Here is a 23,568-nt window from a genome sequence, read left to right as displayed (position 1 = left end):
ACATTTGTCTTAGTAAGAGGATAAGTTGTAGTTTGTGATTGTTTTGTTTAAGGTTTGCCTAACTTATATATTAGTGGAGGGATGATAGTATTATCCAGTGTGTCGCAGGTAATGATGTCTATTAACCATAGGGTAAGGCATTTTGTATGAAATAAGCATGTCTACAACCTAGGATGTGAGTCATAGACCTGGACGGTGAAAGATATCGTATCTTCACGTCTTTTGAGGTATGACCGTTTTACTTTGAAAAGGTAGTTTTTCAGAACAGATAAGTTTAAACATAGATAATTATTCCACTTTTGTTTGGAGGCCAAATAATCCGAAGCAAACTATTTCCAAACCGGTTTGTTTTCAGTTATTCGTCCCGATGTGGTTATTTGGTGCATGCACTAAGTAACCGGTCGGTTTACTCTAACTTATAGACAAAGCGGTTCTTCCATAGATACCTTGGTGAATTTGGAATCCGACAATTTAGGAGGAACTACCGGTTTTGTCTGTTCGAACCGATTTCCCTTTTAAACATTTTTAGGAATAATCCGACTAATATCGGTTAGACCAAGTGTGAGTCTGAATTGAGAGAACTTAGCTTCCTGTAGAGGCTTTGTGAAGATATCAGCTACTTGTTGTTCTGTCGATACGTATTCCAGCCGGATATGCTTCAACATGACATGTTCCCGAATGAAGTGGTGCCTTATGTCAATGTGCTTGGTTCTAGAGTGTAGAACCGGATTGTAGGTGATTGCTATGGCACTTGTATTATCACAGAAAATTGGAGACTCTTCGGCTGTGATACCGAAATCCTTCAGTTGTTGTTGGATCCAAAGAAGTTGTGAACAACAACTTCCGACTGCCAGGTATTCAGCTTCTGCGGTTGATGTGGCCACTGATGTTTGTTTCTTGCTGTGCCATGAAACAAGTCGATCACCTAGGAATTGGCATGTTCCGCTGGTGCTTTTTCTATCAACCTTGCAACCTGCATAGTCTGCATCTGAGTAACTTGTGAGGTTAAAAGATGAGTCCTTTGGATACCACAAACCGACGTCGGGAGTTCCCTTTAGGTATTTCAAGATTCGCTTTGCGGCTGTGTAGTGTGACTGTTTTGGATTAGCCTGGAATCTTCCACACACATCGACCGCAAATAGTATATCCGGTCTACTTGCTGTCAGGTATAGGAGAGAGCCGATGATTCCTCGGTAAGCTATCAGGTCTACTGCTTGACCGTCATCATCCTTGTCCAGTTTGACCGATGAGCTCATTGGAGTAGTGACTAAGGAGCACGTGTCCATCCCAAATTTTTTTAGAAGTTCCTTAGTGTACTTAGGTTGGCTTATGAAAGTTCTTTCTTCGAGTTGCTTAACCTGAAGACCTAGGAAGAAGCTTAATTCTCCCATCATACTTATTTCAAATTTTTTAGTTATCAGGGTTGAGAATTTATCACATAGCTTAAGATCGGTTGAACCGAAGATGATATCATCTACATATATTTGAACAAGTATGATATGTTCCTTTTTTCTCAAATTTAAATAGTGTTTTGTCCACCGAACCGATGGTGAAATCATGTTTTAACAAGAATGCGGTTAGTGTGTCATACGAGGCTCTAGGAGCTTGCTTTAAACCGTATAGTGCTTTGTTTAACCGGTATACATGGTTGGGCAGTTCATCATTTTTGAAACCGGGTGGTTGTTCAACATATATTTCTTCACGTAGGTCACCATTCAAAAATGCACTTTTAACATCCATTTGAAAAACTTTAAAGTTTTTGAATGCAGCAAAAGCTAGAAAAATCCTAATAGCTTCAATCCTAGCTACAGGGGCAAATGATTCTTCAAAATCAATGCCTTCTTCCTATTTGTATCATTGTGCCACTAATCTGGCTTTGTTCCTCGTGACCAAACCGTCTTCATTGAGTTTATTTCTAAATACCCATCTTGTTCCTATGACCGGTTGATCTTTCGGTCTAGGGACTAGGTACCAGACTTTGTTACTCTCAAACTGGTTTAACTCTTATTGCATTCCCAAGATCCAATCCGGATCTGACAATGCTTCATCCACTCTTTTCGGCTCAATCTGGGATATAAAGGCAGAATTGAAGTATTCCTCCAGGATTTGTCGCCTAGTTCGAACGGGTTCTGAAGGGTCACCTATAATTAGCTCAGGAGGATGATTTGTGTTCCTTTTGAGATTCGGTTCAGGAATGTCTACCAAATCACCGTTTACTTGATCAAGGCTAGACATATCGGTAGGCTGAACAAGAGTGTTAAACCGACCGATTTCCTTGGTTTGAACCGAAGTGTCAGCTTCCTACCGTGGGACAGCTTGATCCGGATGGGTTTCATCATTACCTATTTGGTCATGGACAAACCGTCTAAAAACCGGAATCTCATCTTCACTATCAGAATGGATATTGTTATTTTCCAATCTGTTGTGTAGATCAAAGCATGATGCAGTGTTTCTTTCAACCGATTCATCGAAAACAACATGAAGTGATTCCTCCACGGTTAAAGTTCTAGTATTATACACTCTATATGCTTTACTAACTGCTGAGTAACCTAACATGATCCCAATATCGGATTTTGCATCAAAAGTAGATAAATAGGTTTTGCCATTTATGTGAATGTAGCATTTACAACCGAAAATCTTAAGATACCTAAGGTTAGGAACCCTATCAAAGTATACCTCATATGGTGTTTGGTTGTGAAACTTGTTGATCAGAGACCAGTTTTGTGTGTGACATGCGGTATTGATAGCCTCAGCCCAGAATTTCTGGGCAATGCCCGAATCGGCTATCATGGACCGTGCGGCTTCCTTGAGAGTTCGGTTTCTTCTCTCGGCCAGGCCGTTCTGTTGAGGAGTCCTAGCACTAGACAACTCGTGTCTAATACCGGATTCATCAAGGAATGCATTTAGAGTACTATTTGTAAATTCGGTTCCTCTATTACTTCTAATGCTATTAATGCGTGTTGATTTTTCATTTTGCAAACGTTTAAGCAGTGTGATCAAATTTGATGCGGTTTCACGTTTGGATGGCAAGAATATTACCCATGTATATCTAGAATAATCATCAACAACTACCATAGTGTAAAGCATACCTCCTAGGCTGACGACCCTAATCGGTCCAAATAAGTCCATGTGAAGAAGATCTAAGCATCGGTTAGATTGAATGTGTCCTTTACTTTTAAAGGTTGACTTAGTTTGTTTACCCATTTGACATGCTGAACATACCTTATCCTTATTAAACACTATGCCAAGAACTCATTCGACTAACTTTTTACCGCGTATATAGTTTAAGGTTTTCATGTTTAAGTGGTTTAGTCTTTTATGCCACAGTCAGGTTTGATCGGTTTTAGCTATCATGCAGACAAGATATTCTACTTTATTTTTCCAATCTACCTTGTAAATATTTCCTAACCTATTTCCGGTTAGCAGTATGATACCTTGAGAGTTTTTAACTAAGCATGCATGTTTAAGAAATTCTACAGTGTATCCAGCATCACACATTTGACTAATGCTTAGCAGGTTAAAACGTAGGTTTTCGACTAAGAGTACATTATCAATTGTCAAGTTACCATGGACAATCTTACCCTTGCCCACAGTTCTACCTTTTGAGTTGTCACCGAAGGTGATCAATGCACCGGTTTCTATTCTGATGTCGGTTAGAAGATTGTTGTTTCCGGTCATATGTCTGGAGCAACCGCTATCCAAGTACCATTCAGAGTTTCCTAGCCGTTTCTTCATATCCTGTAAAATGTACATATTTACAACTATTTGGTACCCACATTTACTTGGGTCTACAAGTGATTAGTCCATTGGGTATCCAGACTTTGACAAGTCGGACGACTTTCCCGGTTAAGGTTTTAACTAATTTTCTTGCACTCGGTTTGGAGTCTTTCTGCTTTCCTAAGAGGGCCTTATGTGGGGATGATCTTTGGTTTGTCCTATGCGGTTGTGAGTTGGCTTCCCTATTTTTGAACCGGTTAGCTTTCCTTTTCTCAGGGTGAATCCATTTCTCAGAATCAGTTGAACCTACATAGATTAGTTTGTCTTTCGGATATGAGGCACTTAATTCCTCTTCAACGGTTAAGGAACTTCTGACAAAACTTACAAAGGGGAGATTATCCTTTGTGAGCCTCATGATGTCGAAGTGATTCCGGTTGTTGGATCTGTTGTTTTTGTATCCTAGACCAAACTTGCACTTAGGATGTCTTTTATAACTACACATTCTGTTTACCATTTCACTAGATCTTTTCCATACGGCCATTCGATACTGAATTCGGGCATTTTCCTCTTCGGTCAACTCTTGAACTGGCTCCTTGAGCTGTTCGGTCTCAGAGGATAGTTCAATTGCTGCCTCAGTTTCCAGGGTTTCATCAGGGTGTATGGTCTTTGGTTCGATCAAGGTAGGTACTATGGGGTCGGCTCTAAAGTTGGGTAATAGTGTTAATAGGTTCTTATACTCTGCTACCATATCATTTAGTGCATTAAATAACTCATCTTTAGTAAATTCTTCACAAGGAGAGTTAAATACCTTTTCCTCATTTTCCATGAGGCATGTGAGTTCATCATCACTGTCACTGTGAGCCCATAAGCTTCCTCCATCATCGACTATCAGTGCTTTCTGAACTTCACTTCTTTCACCGGTTTATTGATAATTATTTCGGTTATTCTGATTGTCCGGTTTCCAATCATCTCTCATCGGTTTTCTGCATTCCCACTTGAAATGTCCCAAACAATTGCAGTTATAACATCTAACATTAGATTTATCACCGTAGTTATAGTTGTTTGTCGGTTGGCTTCTCTTCATGAATCTGCCGAATTTCTGTGTAAGCATTGCCATGGCATCCTCGGTGAACTGTTCAGCGGTTCTGATCGGTGCAGGAGCAACCGGTTCTGTGGATGTGATCAATGCTCTAGTTGAGGTTGAGGCTGAGACTTCTTCTTCAGTCCTAGATCTCATTTCAAACTCATATGCCTTAAGATCTTCGAATACATCGTGTAGCTTCATCTTGGTTTAGGCAGTTTAATTCCCTCATCACCATTGTCTTTATGTCCCATGCGCTTGGAAGAGATCTTAACGCTTTCATGATGACTTCCTTGTTGTCATACCTCTTGCCAAGAATTGCTAGCTCGTCTATCACACTTGTGAACCGGTCACTATATTCTCTCATTGTTTCTCCCGGTCTCATCTTGATGTTTTCAAACTTCTGAGTAGCCACCATTATCTTATTTTCCTTGGTTCTTTCATTTCCCTCATGAATCTGAATCACTGCTTCCCATGTTTCCTTTGCTGTTTTGTAATCTCTGACCTTGCAATACGTGTTTTTGTCCAAACCGTTGGAGATGCGGTTTCTGGCATGATTATCCAGATTATTTATTCTCCTATCTTCAGCTGTCCAATCCTTTCTGTCTTTATCAATTATTATCGGTCCTTCAGCTATAATGAACTGCATCTCGTCATCCATGGTGATTAAATGCAGGTGCATGCGTGCCTTCTAGTTGGCAAAGTCGTCACCTTCTAGCATTGGGGGCCTATCGAACGACATGCTTGCTTGAGTATTGAAACTAACTGCTCTGATACCAATTGTTAGGATCTAGGTCGCGGCTAGGGAACCTGGGTCTGGCCGGTCGGCGCGTCTCACTCAAAGGTGGTGATAAATCTGGTTAGAGATTAATACCGGGGTTTCAATACTACACAAACTGTCACAAACCCTTGAACCGAGTTCAAGCGCGGAAGTAGTTTGTTTCAGGTTGAAGCAGCACACACACGAGATAAACAGAACCGGATTTGAATAAGACAGGTTTGGAGATTGCTGGGTCGGTTTTGGAGCTTAGTAATTCGGTTTAGGTGATGTTGAATCGGTTGGAGCGGTATTAGTAGGTTAGTGCAGATCGGTTAGAAAGTAAAGTAGGCGGAAAGTAAATAACAAGACATGTTTTTATGGATGTTCGTAGATAAAACTCCTACGTCACCCCTTCCTCTCGAAACCGCGAGAAGGATATTCACTAAGGAATACAAACACAATCCGATCGAGACTTATTTCCTGCTCGATAACACCCGTACAATTTTAATCGAAATTGTAAATACACTTCAAATAAGCGTTTAAGCTTTCTAGAGATAGAACACAATCTTTTACTTAGGCTGTAGAAAATTCAGAACTTGTAACCGCATTTATTCCTCTCCAGATCCTTCTTTTATAGGTGAAATGTGCCAACGGTCACATTTCATTTCCTTGAATCTGATTGGTTGAGCAGAGGTTCAGTGATTCAGACCTGGCAGTCTAGTCTTCAGACCTGGCGGTCTAGTCTTCAGACCTGGCGGTCTAGTCTTCCAGTGTGGAGGTCAAACCGGCTAGGTTTGTCTTTTACTTAATATGGCAACTGTCGGTTGGACAATTGCCTGTACCTGAAAGATTGCCTTTCTGATTTATCCTGGAGTGGAAAGATCTTGTAGGACGGTCTTCTGCAGCCTGCAGACTGTCCTTAGACTTGTATGAATATGGCAATACTAAGTCTGTTCCTTCGGTATCATTCTCAACAGATACCCGAAGTATCTATTTGTGCTGGTCGGTTGTTTATGTTAACCGGATGACTTCCGTTTTTTCCATAGCTTCTAATTGACCGACTGTTCAATGATTATGGCCTTCTGATTTGACCGATCTTGTCTTTCTTGTTCGGTCAGGTTTTTGGTCGGTTTGATTGCTTGACCGGTTGAGTTTCTTAACCGGTTGAGTAATTTGACCGGTTGAGTTCTTTGCCTATTCCTACACAAGAGATTTGTTTTTGTTAAGTTTTGTTTAACCGATCTAATTTTATCTAACAACTTCGATCTTCAAATATATATCAACGAAATTGAACAAAGTTTCATCTTCAAACATATATCAACGAAATTCAACAAAGCTTCATCTTCAAACATATATCAACGACGAGTGAACAAAAGCTCGAAACTGCAATCAATCTAAATCAAATTTAAAATTAATTATAAAGATGTTTTTATTACCTTCAAAATAGAAACAATAAATAACATAGTAAAATTGAAATTCATACATTATCGTTGTCACTTCTTCCGACTTTTAAATGTTGTCATTATTTCGTTCATTTGGGCCTGCATAATTTCTTGTCCTTTTAGAAGAGCAGCAATTACAACATCCGATTGAATCTTTTCTTCCTTTGTTTTCCTTCTTTCCTCAATCAATTCTTCATCTTTTTTTTTCATTTCTTCTTTTCGTTCTTCATCATTTTTCTTCAACTCTGGTATTGTATCCTCTAATCCTGTAATTTTTTTAAGATTTATAAAGATAAAGATTCTTGATTCATGAAACAGAAGCTTGCCCCCGTGCCCATGCCAAATATTCTTCCTTTTTTAGGGCTACCCACAGCTATAACCCATAATTTCTCGCTTGTCATTTTGTTAGATTCGTCACAACTATCATTAACTTCGTTAAGCTCCACAAACTTTTCTTAAAAATACATACAAATAATATTGTTCAAAATAAATATGATTCATTTTTTTAAAACAATCTTAAACTGAAATAATATAAAAGTAATTTAATACATCTACTTTAGCAGCTCGTGGGCCACTCCAGTTGCCATTCTTTTTTTGATATGTACGCATAAAAGTCTCCATTACTGTTGGTATCCTTCCTAACTCCACTTACTAGATAAGAGAATATATAACATAATATAAATTGATATTTATATGATTTAATTCACAAAAGATATTACTAATTAAAAAGATTAACAAACTTACAAGCCGTCTTTTATGTGTTTGAATACTTATGGATCCTCCACAATATATGGACCCCATAGATTCCTCAGAATTCGCTTTCCGACTTGTTTTTGCTTTTTTACTTTTACACTCATATTCAGGAGTCGCGAAAGTACTTTGCATTTTTTCCCAACTTTGGTCAGAAACGAACCATGGCTTTTTGTTACATCGTTTCGCATGATATACAACATTCCTTATTTTTTCACCCCCTTTTCTATTGAATATTTGTCGAATCTCTGATGTGTGAATCTCATCGTATTTGAAACGCAGCTGTCATAGATTATAACATATTTTTATTCATTTACTATAAGAAAACAAAATTAAATTAACTTACATTGAATTGATGCCACCATAATTCTTTAACTTATAGTGGCACATCATTCCAATTAATATAGGGACCACCTTGCCATAAAGATGTTATCATTTTGTTCAATATCCTCGTAACATCCGGTAGAAAGCTATCAAAAGTATTAAAAACAAAATATATTATATTTGAATAAAAAATAGAGTGTAATCAATGGAGAGAAAATTACTTATATAATCTATTTATATTCAAAATTTATAAAAATGTGAAACACTTACTTAAGTCCGTTAGGTTGAATTTCCGAAATATCATTTCTTTGTGCATATGAAGACAAAGATGGAATTCATGTATCTTGTGTATTCTCTTCAGACATAATCTTCATGGAAAAAATAAATAATATAAATATGCAGAATCAAGAAAGTTATGTAAAGAATTATTTGGCATGCTTTTACTCTAATATAAATAATCAACATCATCTTTATGTAAGCACATGAAAATCATTAATGTAAAAAAAATATGAATCATTACACTTTTTCATGATTACAACTCCATTAATACAGCTATCCAAACAAGAACGGTCTTCCAACATATCTAAGCTATCCAACCAATGGAGAAATCAAATCAAATCAATTACCAAATGACTGACATCTACAAGCAAAGCCTTCCTCCAATACAGCGCACCAACACCACTCGTCTTCTGGAAAAAAGCAACCGGGAATTGAAAAAGAGAAAAAGAAAGGCAGTTACTACTCAATCTCTTTAGAACATCCATTATTTAAACCAGTTAGAACATTCAAAGTGAATTATGACGAAGACCAAACGTTACAGAAACAAAAATTAACAAATTTAAAAAGAGTGATTACATGTATTATGATATGAGTAGGGATTTTGGTTCCTTTCATGGCTATAGAAGCATTATGTGTTCTTATTTCAATGATTTGATTACTTGAAGCACATATATTTTCCTATTTTCCCAATCTAATCTATGTTTTATCACTTTCTTCAATCAAATCAAGCATTCTTCTTCATACATATACATACTAAGTGATTGTAGTAGTACAATGTAATTTAGCTATCCAAATGGATCCAATATAGTTTTATTTTAACAACTTCCTAGCTGTAGCGTTCAATATCACCAACCTCTGGAAATTATGACAGTTTCCTTCCTTCACATCCATCAACTTTACCATTTTATTGAAATATGAGTAAGACAAAGAAAAGAGAAGTTCATCACATAAAGATTTTCTCAAATGAAGCAAATGAGATATCTATATCCAAACAAAGTCTTAAGTTATATAGCAAACAAGTAATACAGTACCATCCATATCTAAACCCTAACAATACAGTGATTTTGGTTTATCTAAGAAGAAGATGGTGTAAACTGTATATTATGTGACAATATTGGTAGAGATGAAGTTAGATCGTTGATCTTAGAGATGCCTTTTACAACTGTTGATTGAAGGTCGAGTCGAATGCTGATAAAATGAAAACATAGATCTTCAAAGCCGACGAACAACGAAACTCTAAAACATGAAAATAGTAAGGAGTGATTGAAGCTTATCATTCGAATGCTAATTGAAAAAACTCTGATTCAATGAAGAGAGGGGAAAATGTTGACTGTCGAATGCTTATTCAATGAAGAGAGGGGAAAATCAGTGAAGAAGTGAAAAATCAGTGAAGAAGGGAAAATTAGTGAAGAAGGGAAAAATCAGTGAAGGGAGGGAAAAGTCAGTGAAGGAGAGGAAATGACAGGCGCGAATGAAAGTTTAGAGAAATATATTATGCACATCATTTTCGACGCCCAATATTAAATATATTATTTATAATTAATTTTCTATATTATATATTATTTAGGTTTCCACATAATATTCGACGTACCAAATTATCCACGGAGTTTTCGACGCATCAAATTATCTACGTAATTTTCGACGACTAATATTAAATATATTAATTTATTTTATATTATTTACAAATTAATTTTCTATATTCTATATTATTTAGGTTTCCACATAATATTCGACGTACCAAATTATCCACGGAGTTTTCGACGCACTAAATTATCTACGTAATTTTTGACGTACTAAATTATCCATGTAATTTTCGATGACTAATATTAAATATATTAATTTATTTTATATTATTTATAAATTAATTTTCTATACTATATATTATTTATGTTTTCACATCATTTTCGATGGCCAACATTAAATATATTTATCTTTTATTTTATAATATTTATAAATTAATTTTCTATATTATATAGCTAGTATTCACATGTTTAAAATAAATTGAAATAGGTTGATTTTAATATTAAAACAGTTTAATATTTTGGGATTAAATTTTTAACATTGAAGTTATTTTAAGTTTATCAATTTCAAAAAAAACATAATCAAATAAGTCTTAAATTTATTGATACAAATTGAAATAGTTTTTTTTTTACTAAATGAAATCTTGTTACATTTTATAAATAAATCAGTTGTAATGATCAAAACTGAATTACTAATTACATACAAACAAACAACCAAATATCCATAAGCAATCAAAATATTTATCTATTTAATGAAGTTCAAACATGAGTTACAACAATTGTACTATGAAATATAACACCAAATTCAAGTAAAATAATAAAAGCAACTCACAAGATATTTAATAGAGAACATAATCATCAACTTTAACATAGGACATAACACCAACTTTAAGTAAACTATTTTCTCGAATAATTGCCACATAATAGAATATGTCTACCAACTTTTCCAAGTGAAACCTGTTGAACATTAGCATAATAACATTGTTATTACTTACTACTCACTTATTTTATAGGAATTAAGGGCATATATTAAAATAAGGAATTACTTACATGTTCATGTTTCAAATAGATCATTGTCATCTTCGACGTATTCACTTCGATCTTCATTATCATTAAACTGTAATTCTCCATGGACATTAGTGTCAAAGTTATCAATTGTTTCATCATCATGGGCACCATTAGGATCACACAATTGTGCAATTTCATAAATTGGAATGTCAAATGATCCTATCATTTCATCTTGTTGGTATGCTTTTTCGGTCCAACGCTCCTCAACTTTAGTTCTAGCCTTGGCTTTACAAACAGCCCACCATTGTGTGTTGTCTTTCCTATTACTCGGATAAGGAGAGTAATACACCTGAACCGCTTGTTGCGTTAATATAAATGGCTCATATTTATTGTATGGCTGCAGAGGATTTATGTCAACTAATTTATATTTTTTATGAACATTGACTCCTCTAATGGGATGAAACCAAGAACATTTAAATAACACTACCCGAAGATATAAACCTAGATACTCCAATTCAATAATTTTATCTAAAAAGCCATAATAATCATGATCAGAGTGCACACATACTCCACTGTTCATTGAAGATTTGTTTGATCCATATCTCGAGTGTGCCAAACAAATCCATTAATGAAATACATAAGTCAACTCGTTGATGGGCTATTGTGACTCCATGCAAGGTTATAAAGCAACCCTTTTTCGGCAACAAGAATAGGATCGATAAGAATCTGAAATTGAATAATGAATTATTCTTAATATGTTACAAATCATTGATAATGAGAGCTTTATTTTAAATTCTTACTTGTGAAGAAAACCACTTAGCAAAATTATCGGCAACAACACGATCTAATTGATTTGCATGCACTCTTTCGAGTGAATTATAATATCTCCTGTAAATTAACATTTACAATAATAGTAATAATTAGTAACACTATAAAAAAATTACTTGTAGTACGGATCCACTTCAGGACAATTTAATAGAACATATGTATGTGCGGCTCGAAGTTCTTCATCATTTAAATATCGAGGCTTAGAACCACTACCGTGGCGTCCAAGGTAATTGAATATAGAATGTGTAGGAATAAAACTATTAATTGGACCTTCTGTGTTCCTTTGCGGTCTTTTTCTTTTTGAATTCACGTGTGGTGCAAAAAAATGTGACGCAAATGTGGATATTTCTTCAACAAGATAAGCATTGTAAATTGAGGCTTCCACTTTCGATTTGTTTTTCACTTTCTTCTTTAAATGATGTAAAAACTTAACAAATTATCATGTTATTAATAAATCATAAATAATATACATAGTAAAATAAAATATATTGTGTACCTTTCAAATGGATACATCCATCTATAATGAACGGGACCTCCAACTTTAGCTTCATAAGGAAGATGCTCCAAAAGATGCTCCATTGAGTCAAAAAATGATGGAGGAAATATTCTTTCAAGGTTGCAAAGAATCACTAGAATATCAACTTCCATTCTTTCAATATTTGAAATACTCAATGTTGTTGAGCAAAGTTCATTAAAAAAGTTACTCAAATCTGTCAACGCGCCCCACACAAAATTTGGTAATAATTTTTTGAAAGCAATTGAATCAATCGTTCCATAAAGATATGACAATCATGACTTTTCAATCCACTCAACTTGCATCCATTAAAATCAATACATCTTGCAATGTTTGACACATAACCATCGGGAAATTTTAGACTTTTAAGCCATTCAAGCACTATACGATTTTCTTCTTTGGTTAACGTATAAATAGATTTAGGCTTCGGACCATTACTATCGGGATGCACATGCAACGAGGGAGGATTGCAATGTAGAAACAAGTCTTTCCTCGAATTGATATTGTCCTTTGTCTTTCCTTTCACATTCATAACGGTGTGAATGACATTATCGAAAACATTTTTTTCAATATGCATGACATCGAGGTTGTGACGGATGAGAGAATGTTTCCAATAAGGAAGCTCCCAAAAAATATTTTTTTGTCCATTTATGCAACACACCGAAATCTGAAGGCGTGTCATTAGGATTTTCTAGAGCCGTGGGCAAATCACACACCATTGACAATATTTCATTACTGCTCGGTCTTTGTGGGGGAGGTGACAACTCAATTCGGTCTTCAATGAAATTTTTTTATCTCGTCTGAATTGATGTTGTTTTGGTAAAAATTGTCTATGAGAATCAAAGTAGCACGGCTTCATACCAAATTTCAGTCGAAACGATTTTGAATTTTTCATACATATAGGACATCCATGAATCCCAGCAGTACTTCAACCAGATAACATTCCATATGTTGGAAAATCATTTATCGTCCATAAAGAGCCGCTCTCATATTGAATGTTTGTCCACTTGATATGTCAAATGTTGGAACACCTTCCACCCATAATTATTTATCTCTTCTATTAATGGTTGCATATATATGTCAATTTTTTTTTGGATTTGATGGTCCGGGCACAATCAATGAAAGAAACATGTATTGTGTCTTCATACACATACCTGGTGGAAGATTGTATGGAGTCACCATTACCGGCCAAGAAGAATATGTAGACATATCAAAAGATGAAAATCCATCAGCGCAAAGTCCTAAACGAATATTGCGTTTCTCGATTGAAAATTCTAGAAATTTACGGTCAAATGATTTCCACGCCTCTCCATCTGAAGGATGACACATCACACCATTTTCAATATCATGTTGCGCATGCCACGTCATGTGTTCGGCTGTTACATTTGAAGCGTATAACCTTTGTAACCTTGGCGTCAAAGGCAAATATATTAGCTGTTTCCAAGGTTTTTTCTTGTAGAGTTGACTTCATTTTGTTTGTATCTTGGTTGCAAACAAAACTTACAATGCTCAATTAGATTATCATCCTTCCAGAAGAGCATACAACCTTTAACACATACATCAATTTTTACAACCGGCAAACCTAGATCTTTGAGCAGTTTTTTCGCAGTATAATAATTTCTAGGCAAGTTGTTGTCACTTGGCATTAGATCGCGCAACAATACAATAATGTCATCCATTGCACTTTCAGATAAATTGTAATCAGATTTAAGACTTATAAGTCTCGCAGTTGCTGATAATTTTGTTTCTCTTGGGTGACCTGACTAAATAGGTTGATCTGCAACATTTAACATTTCCCAAAATTTGCCGCCTTCAATAGGTTTATCTACCGGAACATTAGATGAAGAACTCGCACCTTCATTTTGTATTTGCGGATCATAACTAGATGCAGCATTGAAAACCATTCTATGGTACGAATTAATATCGTCAACGCTATAACTTGGTTCAACATTAATTTCGTCCGAAAACGGTACAAACTGAGTTGGTGCTTCCCCATGACATACCCACGTATAATAGTTCTCGATAAAACCACTACGATAAAGATGACTCTACAAGTTTCTGAATCTTGAAATTTACGATTTCTGCATTTTCTACATGGGCACAAAATATTTCCTACATTCATACTGTTAGCATTGTGCATAGAAAATTGAATAAACTCTTCTACCCCTTCAATAAATTCGTTAGTTAATCCTCGACGATCTGGTAAAATTTTGCTATACATCCAAAGCCGATTTTCTCTCATATTATTCTGACAAAATTGTAATTGCCAAAAAATTTAATTAAAATTACCTTGGATAGACTCTCATGAGAAATTTGTAACAATTATTACAAATGAATCAAAAATAGTGATGGACATACCTGTATTATTCCAATAGCAGCTAAAGATTATTCATCAACAAATGCAAAATGATAAGCTCAGTTAAATCTCCAAATATAAGGACCGGATCTTTAGAAGCCCTAGAATATAACCAAAATTTCTATAAGAAATAAAAAATTTGTTTAAATGGGTTTCTATTTCATGTGAGAATCATCGTTTACAATGACTAATATGTTTTAGCAATACACACTTGTTATGAAGAACTGGAGATACAAGAAGTAAAAACAAGTATAGCTAGTAGTAATAGTAGTGACAAACAATAAAGAGAAGAAACAAGCAATTCTGGTATACTGTTATTTACCATTGTTAATGAGCGAACTTAAACAAATCAAGAACTAAATCATCATCATCAACAACTAAAGCTCCAACAATAATAATAATAATAACAGCAATAGGCTCTAGGTTTTTGCATCTTGCCTGTAAGAGATTACTCTTGGTAGATGTTGCATATTGCATCACTGATCCTCTTACAATCATATTCCATCGTCTTCATCCAGTTCTCAAAGTCTCCAATTTCCTGCACAATCAATCAAATTTCAACATTTGAATTCAATTCCATTCCATGATTCAATAACTTATACCTTCAAGTCCGTGTTGATTCCATGAGAAGCAGCAAGCCACTGATCGGTCTGCTTCCCAAACCGCACAACTGATGCTGCTAAAGCCCTTGTCTCGAGCTCGATACGCTTCTCATAAATGAATGCTTCTTGGACGCCTCCATTGACGGCATCGATTAGCAGATCAGAAACCCTCACCGAATTCTTAATCGCTTCTTTCTTCACCTTCTATGTAACAATCTTACATCACAAAACTCAGAAATCAGAGACGCTATCAACCCTAACAACTTAGGGGACTAATATTAACTAATATAATAAATCTAAGGGATTACATACTATATGGAGCCCTATCAATTAATCTCATAAATGTTACACAAATACATAGAGTGCATTAAACCTATCAACAATGAAACAAGGCTTCAATAGCTTCAAAAACATTTTAACAAACACCTAGAGTGCATTAAATCTATCAACAATGAAATGGGGCTTCAATAACTTCAAAATCATTTTAACAAACACTTAGAGTGCATTAAACCTATCAACTGTAAAATTTGGGTTCAATAGCTTCCAAATCATTTTAACAAACACCCAAATTGCATTAAACACATAACAATGAAATGGGGCTTCAAAATCATTTTAAGAACAGCTAGATTCTATTAACCCTATCAACAATGAAATGAGGGCATCAATAAGTTCAAACTTATTTAAAATCATTTTAACAAACACCAAGAATGCATTAAACTTATTCAATCCTTCAAAATTAACTTGCATTGCATTCATTAAACCGATATCTATTAAGCTGTTAAAAGACCAATCCATTATAATCTAACACCAAGCAATCAAATCAGCAAGCCAGCAAGCCACTATGAGATTAACCTTAGATTGAAGAATAACGGCTGGAACGAAGAACAATCGATCGGTTGAAACACTTACAATCGATCGATTTTGGATCTTGTAATGGAGAACGTATGACGTGACCAACACAAATACGTTTATGATTCTGTTATATCCATATCTCCAAACTCAACAAAACATAAAGAAACTGGAGCCTTCATTATGTTGTTCTTTCTAAACCTAGAAAATATAAATGTTTGTCATTTACAATGAAATTTATGATAAAAATGAATGTTGAAAATAAAGTTAAATATAACGTCGAAACGACCGTCGAAAATCTACAACGAATTTTGAACACTAATATTTTCTACGGAATTTTTGACAAACTAAATAAAACTCCGACACTAAACATTTTCGTCGTAAATTTAATCCAAAATATAGTATAAATTAATTGACTGATTTTCCTACGGAAATTTACCTTTAAATTTAGGGATGATTATTGATCATAGGTAAAATATCTTTATTTATTGTGATGAAGTTTTTTTCATTTATTAATATTTCCGACGATTTATGTTTTTCGTGGATTAAATCGTCGCGATCGCCGTCACATATTTTCGACGCTAACTAAACGTCGATAATTATTCGTCGCTAATTAGGCGTTTTTTTGCATTCACTTTGATGATTGTTTTAAAAAGAACTATGTGTTTTTTGAAACTTGAACAAATGATATCTGAATAAACACTCTCTTAAGTCATACAAACGCTTAAAATGTATAATTTTTTAAGTGATACTCGTGGAAATTCACAACTTAAACTTGAAACCAAGTTATCAAAGAGATGTGACTTATGATGGCCATGCGTGAGAACTTGAATACTTCGGAAAAATAATAACAGTAAAAGATTGTGTTGGTTTGGAGATTGAAATCGCCATTTATTACTCATTGAAACTTTCGATTTGGCTGATATGAATGACATGAGTAGAAATGTATTGATTATATCAGATATTACCCTAATCTAAAAAAAGAATAAAAAAGTCCATACTCATAGAGAATGAGATATTGAAATCATCGTTTGTTGTTCAACTAAATTATTGTCTTGATTGCTAAAGGGTATAACAAAAATGTTTTGATTCTATCATATACATCACACGTATGTAAAATAAGAAAAAAAATGAAGCCTAAAGGTCATAACGCAAAACTTTCCAAAAGTATGGATGAGCCTCTTGATAAAACAGTTTAGTTGAGCGTGAGAAAAGCTTCGACTCTTGATGTTTGAGAAAAATAAAATCACTCGAAAAGAAAATTCAGAGCAATCATTGGCATTAAAGAGCGTTTTATGATTGTTGACCTTCGTGTCAATGAAATGCAACGATCATTGGTCTCTTTTTGAAATAGTCACGAATAAAATGGATGAATCCAACTTTTGAAAAATTAGTGAAAATGAAAAAAAAAATGACAACAACTAGAGGGCTAGACAAGTATAACTTCATTCCTCCATTGCAAAAATAAGAAGAAAAATAAAAATAAAAATAAACCTCTAAATCAATACTTGGGGCATTTTGTTAAGAAAAATGACATAAAAAAAACACAAACAAGCAAAAAAAAGGAGAAAGAGGCTTTACGTTTGAAAGCTAAAGATATCTTTGGAAAAAAATATATATAATAAAACTCTAAGTCAACACTAGGGGAATTTTGTTGAACAAAAATGACAGATAAAAAAATCCATCATCACCATCGCCATGAAAAAAATAGAGAAAGAGAATAAAAAACATAATTCAAACTAGGAGCATTCTCATTAAAACAGAAAATAAAACAAACAAAAATCGGAAAGATCGTGTGCAATCTCTTCTAAGGTTAGGCCACGAAGAGTGAGTGAGTCTTAGAGCGCTATAGTTAATCCTTTAAAGTCAAGGGATGACTAGGCCCTATGATCGAGTTTCAAAGATCTAAGAAGGTCGGCGAGTGAAAGTTGAAATGAGTGTCAAACTAGTCGTGATTAGTAAATAAAAAGACATTAAACGGGTTGCAAAGCGAGACAAGTCTCATCTTTGGACAAAACACGTCCATTTTCCAAAAGTCTAGTGTCGAGAAGAATTCGACTTATCAAGAGCAAGACGTTAAACGATTTCAAAGTGAGATGAATCTCATCTTTGAACAAGACACATAGTCTAAAAGTCTACATTGAGAAGAACTCGATTTAGCAAGAGCAAGAAATTAAACGGTTTCAAAGTGAGATGAGTCTCATCCTTGAACAAAAAATGCCGTCCAAGACTTTATCTTGAGGAGAACTTAACGTAGCAAAGATTAAGACGTCAAACGAGTTCCAAAGTGAGATGAGTCTCATCTTTGGACAAAACACATCCATTTTCCAAAAGTATATTATCGAGAAGAACTCGACTTAGAAAGAGCAAGACGTTAAATATTTCAAAGAGAGATGAGTCTCATCTTTGAACAAGATTCGTCGCCCAAAAGTCTACGTCGAGAAGAACTCGACTTAACAAGAGCAAGACGTTAAATAATTAAATTTTGGACTGTTTAAATAAAATTTGAAAAATATATAAATAATTAGACAAAAAGTTAACCAAACCAAATAAATAAATTAAAAAATTTATAATTTTGATATTATTGTTGGTTTGATTATTTTGCTTGAAAAAAAAAACCACTTGACTAGGTCAAGGACCCTGTTCCACTTGACGGAAAACTGCAATCAAACAAGGCCTAACGATCAACCAAACAGAGCTGCTTGCCATTTAATTTATAGGCAATTGACATAAGTCTGCTTGGCATTTAATTAAAAGAAATGTCATCATGAGGAAGGAAACTTGGGAACCCACGTTTTCTTCTTCAATAACCAATGTAGAAGGATATTTTTCTTCATCAGAGCCGTTCAACATCTTTTTCTCTCAAAAATAAATATCCCAAAACTGATAGGATCACCCTTTGAGATTTCGTTTGAAGCCACATCAAAGGAATCACCAAGAAATCTACAAGGCCTCGCCATTAACTAGAAGTGTCTAATTTGCCCCGCAAAGTCCAAAGACAAAAAAAAGGGCATTTTGGAGATTGAACGTGGACACATTGAATGGGATGATTCCTGTAATTATTAGCAGTGGGGGCATGAACAAGGTGGAGTATCTTACCAATATCAAATTGAGAAAATGAGTCATTTGAATCTAAACAAGCAATCCAATTAAGTACCTCCGATAGTTGATTTCAAAAAAACAATTGTTTATCTCTTGAATCGTCGTATTAAGAACCTATTATTATATACAAAAATCGAATAAAAAATGCTATTAGAAAACAATAAAAGATGTTTTTGCTTATACACTATACAATAAAGTACAAATTTTCTTGCAGCAACATGCAATTATAAATGAATACAACAGTTTTAATGGTAAAATTGAACATCAAAATGTAGCATATTAAAAATATCTATCACGAAAACATACTTTAAGGGTATATTTCAAAATCAGTCTATACTTTTAGGGGCTAGACCACTATCAAAATAAACCAGACAAAACACTATGATAATTTTCATCGCAGAAAATACCCTTTTAACAGAAGCAGTCGTAACAGGTAAAACCAATGTTAACTCAATCAACCAATATACCAATGTAAAAACTCTATGTTTTCCAGTTTCAACCATCTTCTTAGCAAGACTTCCTAAATCTTGAATTATAGAAAATTCATTTCGTACATTTTAAATATAAGTTTGAAGTTGATTCTCAAGTACTATACGGTCAATTAACGAAAAATTCTCCGGATAAAGTTCAACAAGGTAGAGTATCTTACCAATAACAAATTGAGAAAATGAGTCATTTGGATTTAAACAAGCAATGCAATTAAGTATCTCCGAGAGTTGATTTAAAAAAACAATTTTTTATCTCTTGAATCATCGTATCAAGAACCTATTATTATATATAAAATCGAATAAAAAATGCTATTAGAAAACAATAAAAGATGTTTTTGCTTATACACTATACAGTAAAGTACAAATTTTCTTGCAGCAACATGCAATTATAAATGAATACAACAGTTTTAATGGTAAAATTGAACATCAAAATGTAACTTATTAAAAATATCTATCACGAAAACATACTTTTAAGGGTATATTTCAAAATCAATCTATACTTTTAGGGGCTAGACCACTATTAAAATAAACCAGACAAAACACATTATTCAAAACAATGGGGTGAGAGAGGCTCAAACTCTTGATCTCAGGATTACTCATAGAAGCTATGAGACCTACGCTATAGCCAACTGCACCACCACACCTTTGTAACAATTGTCATTTCTAATTATATATAGAGAAAAATATATAATTCATAATTAATTTGTATAAATTATACCCAAACTTTTTACACAAGTCAGGGGTGCTTAAGCCCCTTCTTGCACCCTTTGGATCCGCCACTGTCCATAAGAGTTGTGAAGCTAAATATGTCAATCTGATTTTTTTTTTAGATTCCTGATGTAATGATAATGAGGATTGGATTATTGCAACATGTATTTTGGTTGTTACTAATTGACTTGGTATGCTTGTTTTAAAACATGGGTAAGTAAATCGAAATTGGGTTATACGAGTTGTTGGATGTAGTATTGCGAAGAACATGTGCATATGTTTGAGGGTTTGATCTATGCAATCAGAAGTGCTCTTAGCAGATGATTGTAAAAGTAGTGAAGGAAAAAAATGGCAAGCCAAGGATCAAACATTGAACTTCTACATAACAACCACCTTCTTTTCCACCATACCAATCATTCATCTTTTTTCCATTTCTCGCCAAATATGACTTTGTTCACCTAAGGCACGTTTGTTATTCCATAATTATATTTATTCTGTACTTGCATTCTGAAACTTTGTTGATAACTTTAAAAAATTCAAAACAAATATAAAATGATTAAATAAATATTTTCTAACAAAATTATAAAAGGATATAATTGCTTAAGGCCTTATTTGAAACTTATCTTTCATAACTTCAATTTATCTCGATCACACTTTCATCTATAGGTATTCATCTCGATTTTACTTATTTATTTTTCGTACCATATAGACAACCTAGACGCATGGCCTAAGGATGAATTGTTACAATCCTTTAATCGCATTATGAGGTTTAGATTTATCCTTAGTTGCATGTACTAGGGTGGATTATATAAACGAAATGTAAAAAATATTTTGTATAAAATGACTAAGAGTTTATAATAGAAACCATAATTTGATGGGCATACAAAATATAACGCTACCGTCATTTCTCACGTGTAACCAAACTCCATTTTATTAATGTTCGAGAACGCACAATATTTTCTTCAAATTATGTAGAACATTAAATATGATAAAACATGAATTTAAGACGACTTAGTTACTTAAATGAAAAATGAATATTTTCAAACAAGATATTACATTATACTCAAAAACAAAAAATAATTATTTCAACATACAAAGACATATAATTTAATCATTATTTAATGCTTTATAAAAACCAAACAATAAGTGGAATGAAATCTCAACAAATAAATCAATAAAAAAGTGCAATTTAACCATTACCAACTTGCTGCAGAAACAAATTTATGAATCTTCATTGGCTTTTGCACTCTGTAGGAAGGCCCTGAGGGAAGCGGTTTAGATCACTACAATAATTGTACACCATATAATACCTTTGCACCCACCTTAATCGCCTCCTGCCCATTGCATTGAGCTCCTGAGCTCCAGAGTCCGAATCAGAGAGTGCGTTTGTGGAGACAGCAGATGAACACGACGAAGAGGATGAGGAAGAAGGGAGACATGCATTGAAGTTACGATAGAGCGCAGTAAAGGGAGCGTGAGTCCAGTTCGTTTTCACGCGTCCACCCTGTGTGGCCCAGTCGTCTGCGTTCCAAAGGCTCGAGTAAATCCTCATGGGTTGGCTTGTCGGGTATGGAACTCCCATTGCTTCTCTATTCTTGAACACTCTTATAGGGTAGTTGTCCACCAAGAAGCTGCAATGTTCACAAATTTCATTAAATTAGAGTGTATGCATCCTAATGTCACCCAGTACTTCAATTAAATCAATTAATTTGTTTTTCAAAACCACTTTAAATATATAAATATATATGATATGAGAGAAAAAGAATTAGAAGAAGTTGTTGGGATAGAAGATGTCACGTACATGATGTTTTGGAGATTCCAATGGATGGAATAAGTATGAAAATTCTTGGTAGGGTCAAACCAAAGGTGAAACTGTTGTTCTCTGTTGCCTTTGCCTTGGCTGAACACATTGGTATGAACTGTATAAGGTTGTCCACTCACATTCCCCAAGAACTCAAAATCAATCTCATCATGCTTTGGTCCTTCCGATGTCAACTATATTATATATATATATAAAGATAAATCATGATCATACATACATCCACAAGAGAGAGAACCCTTCTTAAAAAAACTAAGATAAAATAAGTTCTAATTAAGAGGTAATTAAGAGAGACATACATAATAAGCGGTGACAGTTCCTGCTGAGTTGCCAGGAACAAGCTTGAGTTGCATGTCGATTCTTCCAAAAAGGTACTCTTTTTTAGAGCGGAAACCAGAGCCGGAGGTCTGGTCAAGGGAAAGAGACAGAAGCTGGGCACCGTTGCGTATTCTGGCGCGGTCTCCACCCCAAGTTATTTCAAAGTCATCCGTGAAGTTGCCGGCCGCAAAGGCAGTAACTACCATGCAAGTCAGGACAAAAGAAGCCATAAGGAAGGATGAACATCCATGGCTTGCCATATTGTGTATTAATTATGTGATCTGAGCGAACCAGGAAGACCAGAACTATGTGATGCGGGGTGATGGTTGCATAAGCCGTTTATCGTCTTTTATAGGTGAAGGAAATAAAACGTGAATATGAATACGAATAAGAATAAACCAAGTTAGGTTATGAGAGTAGGACGCGTTAAATGAAGAAACCAGAGAAGATAGAGCTGGCCTCGCTGCTGTGTTCAAAGACGGTGGGAAGAAAACGACAACAACTTCAAGAGAGAGAGAGCTGATTGATTGAGAAGAATCCCGCGTTATGGAGACCTACTAAATTGTTAATTAGTTAATTAAAAAAAGAATGATATTAAATTTATTATATTATCGAATCAGAATAAAAAATAATAATATATATATATATAAAAATTTATTACAATTTAATTTTTTTTTTATAGAAAATTCATTGTTTAAATTAGTTAAACATAATTAATTTTAAAAATTATTAATTTGAAACAGGTCGTCAAATGATTTATGAAAATCAATAAAAGTGGCATATATGTACAAACATATTTGGCCAAAGTTTCTTTTAGTTCATAGTTTGGTGATACTCGGAAAAGGTCTTTCGCGCTTCCTCCGTACTCGTTTTAAAAACGGTCTCTACTTATAAATTTGGCTTTTGAAAATCGGTTGTATAACGTTTTATTTTAACAAATTATTCTTCCGGTCCTAGGCATGAATAAATTTTAGCGTTATTTAAAATATTGTAATAACAATATTAAAATGCTCGTACTTGTTGCGGATAACGTTGACTAGGTAGGGAGGAAAATACCTATATAACATCAGTTTTAAAAGTATTAGAGTTTAAACATAAATCCC

General features: G+C 34.3%; 2 protein-coding genes across 2 annotated transcripts; both read right to left on the bottom strand.

Annotated features, from left to right (window-relative positions):
* Positions 1-15,027: 15,027 nt before the first annotated feature.
* LOC124938760 (biogenesis of lysosome-related organelles complex 1 subunit 1-like) lies at positions 15,028-19,635 on the bottom strand. The gene is made up of 3 exons (XM_047479266.1): positions 19,540-19,635; positions 15,182-15,385; positions 15,028-15,117 (listed from the first exon to the last, which is right to left on the bottom strand). The coding sequence occupies exons 1-3, from the start codon at positions 19,633-19,635 to the stop codon at positions 15,028-15,030; spliced, it is 390 nt and encodes a 129-aa protein (XP_047335222.1).
* Positions 19,636-21,537: 1,902 nt separating this feature from the next.
* Positions 21,538-22,770, bottom strand: LOC124922617 (xyloglucan endotransglucosylase/hydrolase 2-like). Its single transcript, XM_047463340.1, has 3 exons — positions 22,447-22,770; positions 22,130-22,323; positions 21,538-21,959 (listed from the first exon to the last, which is right to left on the bottom strand). Exons 1-3 carry the CDS (start codon positions 22,723-22,725, stop codon positions 21,560-21,562), a joined length of 873 nt encoding a protein of 290 aa, XP_047319296.1. The 5' UTR covers positions 22,726-22,770; the 3' UTR covers positions 21,538-21,559.
* Between the last annotated feature and the right edge of the window lie 798 nt (positions 22,771-23,568).

This window comes from Impatiens glandulifera, chromosome 1, assembly GCF_907164915.1.
Source record: "Impatiens glandulifera chromosome 1, dImpGla2.1, whole genome shotgun sequence".
NCBI lineage: Eukaryota > Viridiplantae > Streptophyta > Magnoliopsida > Ericales > Balsaminaceae > Impatiens > Impatiens glandulifera.
This window is presented reverse-complemented; position numbering and strand designations above follow the sequence as displayed.